Raw genomic sequence first — 16383 nt, 5'->3', positions numbered from 1 at the left:
CTTAATATTGCTGTATTTCACAGAGATCACTATGAGAATCAGAACTTGATTTGAAAGCTACGTGTAGAATCTGAAGAGGAACAGGAAAATGTAGATACTCTTTCAATGTGAAAAACTGGGAACTGATCAGACAAGCTTAGGGCAAACAAGGACTGTTTTAACAGGCATCCTTGGGCAACAGGGAGATGTCTATGAGGGCAGAAATACAGGGTCTGATCCTGTTCTCAGTTATGTAAGTGTCAATCAAGAGTAGCTCCAGTGAAGTTATCGCATCAATGAAAAGGTAAACGTGGTCAAAATTAGACTCAACATAAGGAGTCTCAAAATAGACCCAGGTGCATGTGGCTACCTTGGTAATCATCCATTATATTCTGCCAAGAAACGCCTGAGACTCATTCTAGTTTTTTGGGAAATGTGGTATTTTTGCTGTGCCTATCTTCATGCAACCAGATGATTTGTATGGTTTACTTTCAGAGTTGCACATTGATAATAAACCCCAAACCAGAAAAATTTTGAAACTTTATGTTTTCATGGAATCATTTTACAGAGTTATAGTAATATTACACAGGTTGAAAGGCACTACATTATGCTAACAACTCACTGTCCTCATTGACCACTGCTTTCCATTGCTATGTTTACTACTTTCTACAACTTCAGAGAATGGAATACTTCAAAATTTTGTCTGAGTAAGTAAATTTTATCTGACACTACCTATATCAGTTGCCTCTAACCACAAGTAGAGAATATTTTAATTAAATAATGAAATGGTTTAGGAAGGTATAACTAAAAGTACAGTGAGATTTAAGCTGCCATTACTGTTCTCTATATTACTGAATAAGAAAATGGCCCCCTCTTTTCTCAGGCTTGGTGTCTGTCAGAACAGAGTTAATCAACAGGATCCTTTAACATAATTTTGTCATTCAGCTCTAGATAATGCCTACAGTGATATTGTAATTGCAATAATAAGATGAAACTGCAGTAATGAAGAAAATGCCCACACATACAGGGATTTAAAAAAATCTAATACAATTTCAGCTTCTAGCATATAAATGCTGTCCCAGTTAGGCGACCCAATTACTGGAATACACTCTTAGCATTCCATTCAGTTTGCAGTTTCTCAATAAGCCACACAGTATGGTTGGCGTTATAGCCTTCCTGGTATTTCTTTCAGTTATATATCAAGGAAGTGATTTTTGTCTTCTACAAGCACTAGGGGGCTAGAGTTGTGTATTTGCATTGTGACATTCCTAACGATTATTCCACTTTTAAAGAGTGCTAGCCAGAACTAAATCTAAGCTGTTTTATAATGTTTAGTATTAATCTGGACACACCAAGCCAACTTATAAAAATATGAGGATTACATGAGATAAATGTTCAGCCATCTGGAGGCTGTGATTTTGCTTATGACTTCAGCTGTCTACATTTAAGTAGACATTTTCATTTAAGTTCTTTTTGCCTTCCATATCCTAAATATTCTGTTTGAACAAGACCCTTAATAGCAAAAGTAGTTCAGTGTTAAGGTCGAATGGCAGGGCCACTGTCAGCAAAAATTACTTACATCAGAGTAGGCCACTCCTCCCCTTCTAAATAATAGTCAAAACAATTTATGCTATCATGACTGTTTGGCAGAAATCTGGGGCTATATCCTACAAGGTGAATTCAGTAGGTATTATTGGTTGTCTTCAGGCTTCCATCTATCTGTCCCTTTGATCTTACAATATTTGAGCTTTGTTTTTAATTTAATTTTGCTGGGCATTACACGGAGGCAAAGAAGGCTCAATAAGTGGCTTATTAGATTCAATCTGAAATGTAAAGGAAGCTGTTTTTAAATATGCTGGGGATGGATGGATGGATGGCAATGGCTGAATAGAGAATAATGGACATGGACCTGATCTAATGGAGTATGAGCTGGCTTCACTGCCCCATGGCCACAACCATATAGTATGACATAAGTATGGGCAGAGTATTGGTCAGTGTTAATGGAGTACAGGAGGGGAGGAAAGTCCCCTTAGCATTACTTCTTCTGTAAGTAAATCTGCAGTGGAAAGATACTGTAGATCCTCCTATGGACTTTGGACAGAATCTCTGTGTCGATTTTTGTAGTTAAGAACAAGGAGAACAGGAACATGGCTGGCCCTGCAGCAGTGCAGAGCATTGTACTAAAATATCCCACAACACAATGGCAAGAACTGGGTCACATCTGGTACTTTTCTTAGTGAAGAAGACAATGCTCAACTGCATGAAAATGTAATGACTTTATCCTGTTGAAGAAAGCCTGTTCTTTTCTATCCCAAGTTTTATATATGGGAACCAGGAAAGACCAGATTTCAGGAACAAATATTTCACTTCCCCTGCACCCCTCCTAATGTCCTCTCCTGATTATTCTTCTTACAGTGAAAAAGGTACTGCAAAACACATACCATTTGCTGGACTGGGCCTTATCCCTGTTTACTGGAGTGAAGTACGTTGCCGTGGTGATGAAGAAAATATACTGTTATGTGAAAAAGACATCTGGCAGGATGGAACATGTCCTCAAAAAATGGCAGCTGCCGTCACATGTAGCTCTTCCCTGGGTAAAAAAAGTACATATGTTTTGGTTACCTCTTCACCTTATATAAATAAAAGTAGTCATAATTGCTCGTGATTAAATTGGGGGAAAAAAAACTTTATTAGACTTCTTAGAGCAGGAAATTAAATAGACTGACTCATAGCATCGTTCATTTCAAACTCCTCGGCACCACAAAAGCAGCTACTAGCAGCACCACCCTTTACCTTTTCATAATTAGCAAGCAAATTCTTGCTTTGAGAGCCAGGTTGTGAGAAAGGATGAAGCAGCAAAAATCCTCCAAGGGAACTCTAGCTGTAAAAGTAGGATTGTGTGCTCCCCCGGTTCCCTTCCCCTCCTTTTTTTTTTAGCAGGAGGTTGTCTTTGGCAGCAACACATGCTACAGTATCAATTTGTTAGTGTGTTTTCTGGTTTTGTAAAGAGCAGCAATTTTACTCAGATGCTATGCTTTCTGGTAGCCCAGAATTTCTGGACTACTTTCTGGTAGTCTGGGAGTTCATGCTTTTCTTTAGCGTAGAAATGTCAGATGAATGTTGAGCTCACTTTCCTTACTGTAAATGTCAATGACATCACACAAGGAACTGTGAAGTTTTTGTCCTATTCCACATGCATCTAAAGCAGGTCAAAGCTCTCCTAGCTCAAGAGTACTGCCTCACACATAACCAAGCCAACATGATATGGTTAGAGAAAAATATTATTAATGCTTTTAAGATATTTCAGATTACTTTAACTGAAATGATAAACAGGAACTACATGGCAGTTATGCCATCAGATTTAAGATGTTGCTGATCTCGAGGAAGGATAGGCAGGCAGCGCTGAGGAGCTGGCAATGGCGATCTTTTCAGCTGTAACCACAACATGCTGTATAACTGCAGCCAGTGCTGTGCTTTCTTTCCTCTCCCACCTACCTGCTTATCCAGAAGTAGATGCATTTTTGCTCTAAAGCTCCACTATTCATAAGGAATATTTTCATAAATAACGCTGAAAAAATTATTTTAGTCTTTGTTTAGGAAACTATATCGTAGCAGGAAGGAAGATGATTTTTAACTTAGGAAGTAAGTTGAAGGACTTCAATGCTCAATTTTTCAAGACTTTCAAGAGAAACAGTTTTGCCTGAAGAAACTGAAAACTATAAATTTGAAAATTATCTTCTTAGATCATCAGGTTTCCCTTCTGTTTATGGATGTTTTCACCAAAAAGCTTTGTTTTGCTTAGAGAAATTTATTTAAAGGGTTTTGTTCATTTCAAGAACACTGGAAGGAAGTTTATCAATAATTTAGAGTCCGAGATATCTGAAATTAATGAAATCGGTCATGAGAACCAACTGATGAGCTAAAACTTTCTGAAGCTGCATGTTTGCTTTGCAGGTTCTACTGCCACTAGCCCTTTTAAGTAACTACCAAAAAACCCCCCATATTTCATTCCAGTGAAATAGTAAGATGAATTTGGTGAAATTTCCTCAATTTTCTTTTTTTCAGCCAAGAAACAGATGAAATGATAGCATTAATTTTTGGGAAGGCCAACACCAAAATGAGTTACATTGTAAATATTTCAGATATTAGATACGGTTAAACCTTAAAATAACATTTGAAATACAAAAGTGATTATTTTTTACAGGGTTTTAAGCTGTTTCTATTATTATAGTTTTCTGCTGAGGTATATTATAGATGCTTCCAGGAGAATTTCTGCGGGACCAGAAAAGGGTTTCGAGACTTGAAAAGGCTTGAAAATAAAACAAAAATCAAAGCACCTCTCAGAGACAGGCTGATAGGTTAAGAAAGGGAACATTATTACACAATTAAAGTGAGTCTCAGTAGTCAACAAGATTTCAGTGCTCTGACTGGAATTACCACAGGAATCAGAAAACATGAGTGTGAAATTCTACATTTGTGACATGACAGAATTTTTGCTTCTTACTGAAGATTTTGCCCTCTGAGACCAAGACCGTATGGCGCCAATTTTGCTTTTACTGGTAAAATTGCAACTCTACTGACTGGTATTTGGCCTTATGGTCCTAAATACCTGTGAACACTTTGACACTTAAGTTACTGGAGTTCAGTATGGTTACCAGCCTGTGTAATATTCTTCAGCTACCCAGAGTGGAACCAGTTTCTAACAAGTTCAATTTCAGAATTTCCATCTAATTAGAAAAAATGAAGAGTAGTTCTTGAGCAATACCAGGCAAACCATTAAACCATCTTCTTTTTTTCTTTGCTATCAGGATAACATTTTGTGAAAGAAATGACATTTTCCTATATTCTGTGTTTGATCACAGCCTCTCTCTTTATTCCGATCCGGCTGGCTGGTGGGAACAATGCTCATGAAGGAAGAGTAGAAGTCTACCATGCTGGCCAGTGGGGGACTGTCTGTGATGATCAGTGGGATGACGCAGATGCTGAAGTTGTCTGTCGGCAGCTTGGCCTTGGGTATGTTTTTCTAAATATTTTCTACTTCAGTAGCAAAGCAGGAAAGTTAGTAAGATACATGGCTTTGACTTTTCAAAATATTCTTCTTTAAAATAGCACTAACAGTTTTTATTACAACAACCAGGGCTGATTTTGATACCACACAGAAGATGAGTATACAGTACTGAGGAAGGATGCTGCAGGAGTGGGAGGCAAAGAGGAGAGGTGCTGGATCAGAGACAGAAGAGATAGAGGACAACTGGGATGACAGGCCAGATGGTTTAGAGAGGAAAGAAGTACGAAGGGAGGGAAGGGAAGGGGAAGGGAAGGACACAGGGAAGGAACATACTAAGGTATAGAACCACGCAGGAGTTGGGGATTATGTCTGAGACAGACCAGGATGAGAACTAAGCAGGTCAACATAGAAGAGACTGGAAAGAACTCACCTGCTCAACCCTGCTGGAATTATCACGAATTAAAAGAAATGGCATTGAAGGTAGCAAGCTTTGTGGCACTAAGAAGTAGCCCCTAGACTATACATGGCTTGTAACCTGACACAGAACCCAGGGCTCCTGACAGTGCCATCCAAATTAGCTCAAAAGACTGAGATCTGTGCAACAGTTGTAGAGCTTCTAGGCCTGCTGGTGAGCCATGTGGGAATTGACATGCTCCTCTGACATCAGACTTCTACCTTTTTCCAATTTACTTTCTGTTTAAGTCTAGGGCATATATACAAAAAAAAATTTAAAAGAATGTTAAGGTTTCAAAGAAAGATATTAAAAGATAGAAAATAATAGTATTCTGTAAAGATTGTATAATTTCAGTTCAACACTCTTGTGTATATGATTTAATATATGATCTTTAATTAAAAGACTGTGTAATTTATTTTTCCATAGGAACTCTCCCTTATTTTGTGCACCAAATAACTGGTTCTATTCAGTATTTCTTTGTATCCTTAACGTACAATATGTAGTTCCAGGACCAAATTAGTGTACATCCTTCAGTCCTTGTGTAGAACAGCTATATAAGTATTTCTACATACCTGTACATATCTAATTAAGAATACCTAATAAAAAGCATATATTATATTTCAACAGCAGAAAAAGCCTATAACTGGGCCCCTGTTAATAATTTCTAGGAGTTTCTAAATTACTAATTTTCTCCATACTAATGATAAATGTAGTGCTCTTAACCTGCCTCCTTACTGATTGCAGTAAAACATTTGATTACTTGATTTAATGTTCTGAAACTGCAGTTCTGAGATTCTCCTAATTTGATTCAGTTTTCTGAGTAGAGGTGGCTAAATCATTTTAAGATGGTGCTAAGTCTTCTTGAAATACATCTAGAGATTTGCAGCATTTCTCAAGTAATCAAGATGTCTTGACAAGTACGCTCATTATCTGTGAACTGAAATTTACCAACAGTGGCAAAGTAGAAGAAGTTATGAAGTAATGAAAATAATCTAAATTTACATACTGCTAATCAATCTGGAAATGTACCACAAATTGCAAAAATAAGGCCTCTCAGCAAGCAGCTTCCCACATCCTTTCAACTCTTCTGTAGCACCCTACAAAATAAAACTTCAGAATATTAGTCTTCCAGTGATAGGTGAAAAATGATTATAGTTAACTTTATTACTTGGTTACACAAATACTTTTTGGTACATACAAATTGCCCTTCTTATTATAATAGGTTTGTGGTCTCTGTTTTATTGGAACTCCAGAGAATCTGGTTAGATTATAGTATAATTTGTTTTCAACATTCAGAGTAGTAAAGCATTATCTCTTTGATTTCTACCAGCTTCTTAACGGATAAGGATTTTTTCTCTAACACATTCGATACATCTGCACCAGCAGCAGAATAAAAAATACAAGAAATGGGAAGCTATGTAACAGAATTTTCATTTTGTGTTTAGCTTGCATCATGCAAATACTATCCAATAAACTTAAATTAAGATAATTTATCATATACATATGAATGTTTCAAAGTACTGTCACCTAAACAACTAACAGTAAACTAGGCTTTCTGCAATAAGCCTGTAATATATCTAGGGTAAAACAGACGAAAACAAGGTATCTTGAAACTGTGCTCTTTATTCCATATTTATCCATTTCTACTAAAATAGCTTGAAGTGCTGGGAACTCACAGAGCCTATCTTAGGCAATGCAAATACAGGCAACATTTGAAAACTTGAGATGTTTTTATTTATTTAGGTGCTTATATTGGATATCTAGATTTGAAATAAGTATTAGCCTTTGTGTATTCTGTGCATTATATTTTCTTAGTTTACTATGTAATCATAATATATTAGCATAATTCCAACCAGTTAGAAAAGCAGCTCTTTATGAAATAAAAGAGTGGGAGGGCTTGGCTCTTCTTCCCATTACCGGCATTGCAAACTACAAGTCTTCAGTGAAACAATGCTATATATATATAAGAAGGCATGGTTACTTAACAACCTAAATCAAAGAATGGTAAGGGCCAATCAGTAAATGTTTGCAAAGCTCAGGGAAAAATGTTATTTCCAAACTATTTGGAATTCTTCTTGGTATTCCCAGTAGTAGAACACATTATCTATTAAAATGTTACTTGGAATTAAGAAGGTCATTCTGAAGAAAAGGTAATGTCTGATTACAAACCTCTCTCAAAAATAACGTAGTAACTTCAGACTGAATTTATTGATTTTACCTGAAAAATTCCAAAAAAGCAGAATGTGTTTTGCTAAAATGTTGCTTGCTCAGTGCTCTGAAATATTTTTGTTTTGCTCACCTGCTTCTTTGAAGAAACTGCAAATTATAACTGCTCTCCCTACTGAGTAAATAAGGCTTGCTTTTGGTATTTTCCATGTGCTCTACCACTTGAAGGGGTCTTCTGGTCATCACAGAAACAGTCTGAAAATTCACAATGTATTTTCAAGATTGATGAAGCACTTTAGCTTGACAATATTAAAAATCAAATTGATTTTAAACAAGACAAAAATGCGAAACAAATAAATACAGATGGATTAATTAATTTGCCTTTCTTGTTTGTGCTTTTACTTACTGGGCACATATCTACATAGGGACTACCATGAATTTCAACTTCATTCCTTATAGAGATTCTTCCTAATACTCTCTAACTTTTTAAAGTGTCTTATGGTTGATATTTTTCCCATACCCCTTTACTGTTTATCAAGAATTTGTATGATGACTAATTGTAAACTGCAGTATTGTTTTCCTTTAAAAAAGGACATAGAGATTGCCATAGATTCGTATGATGCACTAGAAATGAAATCTACATCTATCTAAATCCACATATGAATTAATAAGTGCCTTTAAAACATGAATTACTGCAACTTATATTAAAAATTACAGGAATGGACAATTCTGACACACTATCACAAAAGACAGTTAAGAGCTGGTATGATTACATCCTAAATCAAAACAGTCAAGGCCCGTCATGTTTTCAGTATACACTAAATAAACCTAAATAGCCTTATAAATATAAACCTTTCCTGCCAGGTATTATGTAGCAACATATGGCTAGTAGTGACAAACTCTCTTTAAAGCAAATTAATAAGTAGCATAAAATCCCATGCCCAAACTCCATCTTAATTAATTTCAGATAGGTAATTCATTATAGTCAGAAATTTCTCTATACTTTTCATCTTACATGCTGAAAAAGAGGACAGATACTGAAAACACTTGCATAAAAACTAGACTGGAGATAAGAAGAGAGAAACCATTGAATGCATAGAAATCAAACCATGAAAAACAATAAACTTTACATATGAAAGACATGGGATCTTAATGAATAAGAATTAGAAAAATCCTGATTCCTAACATCATGTTAAATGCTAACATCATGTTAAACATTGCATAATTTTTGTAGTGCTGGAACAATAGAGTTTTTTCAATTTACACAGGTTTTTGTGCTCAAAATCCACGATGCAGACATAAAGAGAAGATACATTCTATAGTAAACACAAGGCTAGACCTTGGTCTGCTTTCTGCTCTTATTTCTACCACTGATTTACTATGTGACATTGTCAAGTCACTTAAATTCTCTTTGCCATTGTTTTTAAATGACTAAGTAGGGAATAATCACCTTCATCTGCTGCACCTTGGTATTTGATTAATGTATTTTGAGATCAGCAGATGAAAGTCACTATAGAAAGATATAGTATTATTATTATTGCACATAAGCATTAAATGAAAATTAAGGTCAGAACTCTCATGCCCATCTGTACATCTATAATCTCTTCTAGGAATGTTATGCTTAAAAATGAAAAGAGACAGAAAAGAAAAAGTTTTAAATCCAACACAATAGAATTTGATGTTGTAAGTACATTCAGACCGTGAAAGTGTGGAAGCAGTATGTTTTGAGTTCGCTTTTTAGTCTCAGCAGACACTGAGGTTGACTGTAGAACCACATTTTATCACGTAATGTAACATGGGCTGCATTGTCAGCTATCAGTGCAGTGGCTATTTAGGCAATCCCACTTGCGATTTCAGAAGCTGGCTATGCAACATTATAGCTGTTCCCATTGCCTTCAAGACTCTTCAGCTTGCTTGTTCTTGACTCGGTGTTTGTTACATTTGCACAGGGGTGTTGCCAAGGCATGGAGCCAGGCTTACTTTGGAGAGGGCTCAGGCCCAGTGCTGCTGGATGAAGTGCGTTGTACAGGAAATGAACTGTCTATAGAACAGTGTCCTAAAAGCTCCTGGCAAGAACACAACTGTGGCCACAAAGAAGACGCTGGTGTTTCCTGTACACCTCTTACAGGTAGTTCAGTGATGAATAATCACACTGGAAAATAGTGACAAGTGCAGAATTGACAGCTCCGGAAAGAGATTTTTTTCAAGTTCTCAAACGCATAAAGCCCCATAGTAATAAAATGTTTTGGCAGTATTACAAAGAATCAGCTGTTGCTTATGGAAATTTTAGAGGTACAGAAAACCTTGTTATTCAGCACAAATCCCTGGTTCCTCAACAACTTGCTAACTGCTGCTTATTATGTGAGGGCATTTTCTTTGAAGTAGGATAATTACACATGCTGCCATAATTCTGTATTGTATCTATCAATGACAATAAATGTTTCAGCAATAGAAATAATGGGAAATAGGCAGAATATACAAAGTAAAAGATAAGGCATGTATACAATGAAATCACACAATTAAGAGTCCGCTCCTGTGAACTAGGCATGTAACAGGGGCTTGGGGGATCGGGATCTTGCACTGTTGCTCTTGCACTTGCAGAACTGCATTACGTAACACTACACAACCAACTGTAGCATTATGGCATTTCTTTCACGTTCTGATCAAACAAAACCTAGTGACCAGCATTAGGTTTAGCAGTCTAATATTCTGATCCAATGCAGTAAATGTAATGTTGTTAGTTATTTTTTGTAGAACCTAAGGAAAACTGATTCTTATTTTTGTTTTTCTTTTTCCTTACTTGTTAATGACACAGATGGTGCATTAAGACTAGCAAGTGGGAAAGGCAGTCATGAGGGACGCCTGGAGGTCTATTATACCGGGCAGTGGGGCACAATCTGCGATGATGGGTGGACTGAGCTGAATACACAGGTGGTTTGCCGGCAGCTGGGATTTAAGTAAGATTAATTGATATTAGGTATCTGACTCTTTGACTTGACAATGATGCTAGACATTTACATAATCCCTGTATTTTTCAAGGGTCTGGTTTTTTACATATTAGCTGACTGCTTTATAGAAACTACTGGGTTAAAATCCATTAAAGCCTGCTTCACTCAGCCTCTATCAGATATTTATGGCCTCAGTCTAGGTAGGAGAAAAAGCTTGTCTCAATTCAGCCAGTGATTCAGCAGTGTTTGTTCACCGAGTTCCTTCCAATTATCCTTTTGGCTGACTGAGATTAACGCATAGGCTATAGAGAAAAACTGATTTGTTATATTCAATTTTATCCTTAGAAGTTTGATTCTTCAAATTCTTTGCTTGTGGAATAGCCATTAAAAACACAGAGACTTTTAAGGTATTAGGCCTTCTGTATTTAGCTCAAAAAAAAAAAAAAAATCACAGTCAGGCATACAAATATGTATGCTAGAAAAATTCCCTTTAGAGCTCTATGCATTCATTCTTCACTCCTTTTTCTACTGACTCTGGTTAGAAAGACATGCTCTCACTAAGCCATCTTTCTCTTGCCATTTTCTTTCATTCACTGATGTTCACCCACAATCCACTGACATAATAACTATATTCATGTTAAAACACATCACATTCACAGAACAACTTTGTCTCATTTTTCCCAGATGTGACATTCAAATGTACGTATAATATTAAGAATGTTTTAAGTCTGAGTCAATAAGTCAACTGTATATTTGGTTGAATTGAAGCCTTAATCAAAGGCAATACATTTTTACATTTTCAAGTTTGTATGAATGTAACAGTAATGCCTTACAAGAAAAAAAAAAGTTACCAGGGAAGAAGTATATAGTGCTGTCATTGATTTTAATACTAGCTGAGCCTGCTTGGCCATGGTTAATAACATTCACTGTTGTGCTTGAGAGATTTGTTTTACTTCTTTAGAAATAATTTATTCCCTTTAGCACTGAAGTATCACACGCCCTCCAATCCCTACAGTTCAAAATGTTATGTATACCTATTTATTATGCAGGTACGGAAAAAGCGCACCTGAGAGTTACTCAGAAGGAAGTTCTGGGCCCATCTGGTTGGATGATGTCAGCTGCTCAGGGAAGGAGTCAAACCTTCTGCAGTGTTCAAAAAGAGAGTGGGGAAAGCATGACTGCAACCACCAGGAGGATGTGAGACTAATCTGTCATCCGGATAATGACAGCCATAAACTCTCACTCGGTAAAGCATCTCTTTGATAACTTCACAGTATGAGTATTGCTGTGGGTGCAGATCTGAGAGAAGTATACTATACTTACAGTGCTCAAAGTCCTAATGTCTGTCAGTCAGTCACTGGCAGAGGTGTGCATGTGCCAAAGGAAGAGGAAGGAAAAAAAGCTCACTTTTCACCTGAAGATCATAAGATGTAATCAGGCTTTGTATACAGGAACATAAACAGCCAGAACATTAGCGAACAACACAAATTTGTAAAGTAGCAAAGTCAGAATCCAGAGATCCTGTTCTCTAAATCTTAATCTTCATGAGATTTTAGATCTCTTCAGCCCTCCCTAGTGGTATACTGCATTTCACTCAGCACTCTCCAAGTTGTAATGAACTGTCTCAATGCTGTCAAAAGTTGGAAAGGTACCTGTGCGTTACAATTGCATTAAAGGATATAAATCAACAGTACATCCTCCTATGGCCTTACCTTTAGACAATCTGAAAAAAGAGATATTAAGAAAGAGGGGAAATTCAGAGATAGCAAGAAAAAATGGTGAGAAGCATGATATTTCTGTGTTACTATTGTCTATTGTTTACACTGTACCTAGGTGAATGGGTGGCACTTGCTGACCAGGATGAATGATGCTTCAAACACAGACAAAAAAGGCAGTTCCAATGCTAAAAAGCCTACAAACTTGCATGAAGAAGAATAGAAAGACTGATAAGAAAAGAAATGAGAGAGAAATATAAATTACATAGAGGTATCGTAGATAAAATGTTCGCAAATGAATTCTAGAGACTCCTAAATCCACATACAGATAATTAAACAAGAATTCTGGCTTTCAGATATGCGCATTAAAAATTACAGTGGAACAGCACTGAATGAGTTGTTCAGCAATTCTGAAAATCATATTAACTTTTTAATTTGCTACATACAGATTTTGTAGCTTGTCATTAAGTGACATTTTACAAAATTGTTGCCAATATTCTTTGAAGTATATTTTAGCTGACTTTGAAATTAGGATTAACAAAGGAACTAGTAGATTCCCAGCTTCTACAGAAATCTAATGGATTTGTATACCTAGGTTCCTGAAGTTCTCTGGAAATTCCAGACTGAAGGCTTATCCTGCAAACTAGAACATGAATTTACTGCACTACATTGCTACCTGATCTTATAACAATCAGCACTTGCACACACACTTTTCTAGTCTCTTCTTCTTTATAATCTTTTTCTTTACAGCCTTTTGACCTCTAACCATCCAGTGAAACAGTACTACAATATAAAACGTTCATTATGTGTAGATGAAGTGGAATCACATTTGGAAAAAAGAATTCTCTCAAACCCAAAATAACAGGAATTCACATCATGACTTCTGTCTTTACAGATGCAAACCATCTGTGCTGCTTTGCTCAAGTTCCTATAAAACATAATCTTAGCTGAAGGAGGTCTGGTTCAGTTAAATGCATCCATATGGTAACATTCTCAAATCCCTGATTACCAGAAAATCATATTTATTTCCTGCTCATAGATACATATGCTAAAATATAACAATATGAGACAATAATAAGAATAGATAAATTGTACCAGGATATTGTACCACTAATATCCTGTGACTCTATCTGGGTAGTATAATTTACACCTAAATCATATTCTTCCAGAAAGCCACATCATTTCAACAGGAATATGAAGATAGTGTATCAGACATTCCTGTAAGATTCCTGGTTGGACAGGGGACAAAAGACTCTATTGTTACTAATTACTTCACAGCACTTGAAAAAGCATTTTTTTTCTCCCTTTAAAGATAAATTCAGTGCAAAAATTTGAAAAATGAGTAGATGATATAACTTCAGGAAATACAGACATTAAGGAACACTAAAAATGAAATACAATACATTACAATAACTATAACATCTGTTAACATATGAGATCCTGAAACTATAACTAAACAGAAAGTTGGAGAAACTGATTGATAAATACAACAGTCCAGACAGTATGAACTACAACGTAAACAATATGGTGTAAATTACATTTGAAGCAAAAGCACTTTATTTTTATTTTAAAACCCTTCCTCTTTTAATCAACAAATTAAGCCAGATTTAACTAGCTTTACTCCTGAATAAGGTTTGGTCTACAAAAGTTATGAATAACCTAATTTAATCTGAATTAAATTTCAAATGCAAATGTCTCCTAATGCTGCTTTATTTTAGAGCAAGATTAAATAATTTCTCATCCTTACAGGGTTAGAAGAAAATTTCATTGGGTAATGGACTTACTTATCTTTCATTTATGTGAAGATGATGAGGAACAGTCTTTCAAATTATTCAGAAAAAAGCTCTAATTAGAGTATTAAGGATTATAAAGTATGACATACTAAAAGATTTAGAAGCTGATTCTCACTTAAACACTATAAAGAGTCCTCAAAATAATTCATAATGTTTTAAGGACACTTGGATTGCTAGTATGTTATAAAGGACTCTTAACATAAATGAGAATCAAATATATACTTTGCTTAATGTTTCAAAACTTAAGTACAGGCTAAGCACCGAATAAGAATAACAGTATTAAATAAGAACCCTGGGCTTTGAGAAAGAAAAAAAAAACAAACAAACCCTGATTGATTCAGTCTGACTAATCCACATAAGTGAGATTTTGTATTATGACTATAACTGGGTAAGTATTCAATTATAAATGCTAGAAAACAATATATCATACATTAGTCTAGAATAACGGGCTGTAGAATATTATGCTATCACACAAAACATGATACAGAATAGGATGTGTAACAAATAACCAAAACCAAAAGTTCAACACAAAGCTGTACTGTTTTGCTGAGACAGTGGCAAGAGGAGTGGTTGCAGCCAGTTTGAGAGTGGATTTATGAAGTGAAATATAGCCAAATTCATCCATAAAGTTCCTGCAAGGAAAATGTGTTCAACCAGGAAAGGTACCATATACAAAGACATCTTAGGTGTTCTCTGCCATTAGTGGGAGAATCGGTCTGTGCCTTTTGCAGTCAGATTATAAGCTATGCCCCATATTTATATGAAACAAGGAAACCAGACGAATTCTGAAGTTCAAAATACAGGCAGAACAGGAGTATTTCATATTGTGTTGTCATTTGTAAAAACTGCTTTCTTTTGCCAGCCAGGGTAAAATACGCAACTACTTTAACAGCCAATCTTAGGCTTGTTGAACATAAGCATCAATTGACCCTACACCCTGGATGTGATGAAAACGACCTAATGTACTAGTTCTTGCTTCTGTTGTTGTGGGTTGACAATTGTAATTTATTTCCAGGTCCTCCCATCAGGCTGATGGATGGTGAGAATAAGAAAGAAGGACGTGTAGAGATTTTTATCAATGGCCAGTGGGGGACAATTTGTGATGACGGATGGTCTGATAAGGATGCAGCTGTAGTCTGTCGACAGCTTGGCTACAGGTAAGAAAACTCGCACAACTATTTCTCAAGTTATCTGTTTGCTATATCTGATTACGTTAAGTTTGTGCAACTGAGCAGCACTCAGTTATGACTGATCACATAATATATGCCTTTTAAAAGTTGTCTGTTTGGTATTCTTTTGGTATACTTTAGAAAACTATACTTATGCTATTAGCGTAAGGAACACTAGGCTATGTCTTCAAAGGGAGTATACATTAACTAATACATTTGGGAAAAAGAATTTCAATATCCAAAGATAGTTCACAGTCTCACTGGCAACCATAAAGCAGGTTAATGTCAGCTATTAAAATATTTTTTTAAAAACTAAATATTCCAAAATGACTAAACTACTGAATAAATACTATATTTTATTTGTCACTTATAGTGCTACATGTTCATATGATATAAAAACACTGCACCAAATTTTTTTTTTCTCTTTCTCACTTCAACTGTTCTTAGTTTGCTTCTTTGACTTTTGGTTTCCAGGTTTCTAAAGGTATAAAAAGTTACAGAGTGAAATTTCTAGTTTGGAAAAAATGAGGGAAACAGTAATACAACATTAAGATGAGCACAGATAATTATATATTCTGTGAACTATGTCGATTCCCTGTTTTGTTTCTGATTTTACGTCGAGTTCTATGTTTCACCATACTTTATTGACTATAATTTTCAATCATATAAAAATTTTCATAATGAGTCATCTTTAGTCAATAGACAAAGACCTAAGGTACCTATCCTCCAGTGCTTTAGTAATTCGATATAACTTTATATATAAGAAAAAAAACAGGGGAAATTAAAATGCCTTTTTCTTTACACTTACAAAGAAATAAAAGCATTCTAAACCTAGACTTGGTTTACTACAGTTTATTGGAATTGTCTGGAATTTAGCTAAATTCTTAGGATAACGGTCTTGCTGTTTCAAACAGCTCTTGACCTGTTTTTATTGAAGGCTATAATTTTGCATGTTGTTAGTATGTACCTTATATAATCATGACTGATGACTTTGAAATATTTAGTTGATCTGACATGACTGTTAATTTTTAATAAAATATAGCAACAGATCAGTGTCCATTGTCACAAGGTGTGGATATGATTTAGCATAAAGATGGTGTAACCATCTTTATCTTTTTTGGTCATGAAAAAGATGGTATTCAGCATAAAGA

The 16383-nt window shown here is 35.6% G+C and overlaps 1 protein-coding gene and 1 long non-coding RNA gene across 3 annotated transcripts in view; one reads left to right on the top strand and one right to left on the bottom strand.

Annotated features, from left to right (window-relative positions):
• LOC112980891 (uncharacterized) overlaps positions 1 to 16383 on the bottom strand; it is a 69839-nt gene that overhangs the window by 25544 nt on the left and 27912 nt on the right. For both annotated transcript variants that reach the window (XR_010388936.1, XR_003258550.2), the window contains exons 5-7: positions 7741 to 7862; positions 6448 to 6538; positions 2421 to 2569 (exon numbers count right to left, since the gene is read on the bottom strand). This is a non-coding gene — a long non-coding RNA (uncharacterized LOC112980891). The remainder of the gene's footprint in view (positions 1 to 2420; positions 2570 to 6447; positions 6539 to 7740; positions 7863 to 16383) is intronic.
• PRSS12 (serine protease 12) overlaps positions 1 to 16383 on the top strand; it is a 48400-nt gene that overhangs the window by 9848 nt on the left and 22169 nt on the right. Inside the window, exons 3-8 of the mRNA XM_064510633.1 lie at positions 2395 to 2573; positions 4842 to 4992; positions 9557 to 9735; positions 10423 to 10564; positions 11605 to 11801; positions 15079 to 15220. Coding sequence (XP_064366703.1) covers positions 2395 to 2573; positions 4842 to 4992; positions 9557 to 9735; positions 10423 to 10564; positions 11605 to 11801; positions 15079 to 15220 — 990 coding nt within the window. The remainder of the gene's footprint in view (positions 1 to 2394; positions 2574 to 4841; positions 4993 to 9556; positions 9736 to 10422; positions 10565 to 11604; positions 11802 to 15078; positions 15221 to 16383) is intronic.

The sequence above is a fragment of the Dromaius novaehollandiae genome, chromosome 4 (genome assembly GCF_036370855.1).
Source record: "Dromaius novaehollandiae isolate bDroNov1 chromosome 4, bDroNov1.hap1, whole genome shotgun sequence".
NCBI lineage: Eukaryota > Metazoa > Chordata > Aves > Casuariiformes > Dromaiidae > Dromaius > Dromaius novaehollandiae.
The sequence above is the reverse complement of the archived record's forward strand: the minus strand, read 5'-3'. Positions and strand labels throughout refer to the sequence as shown.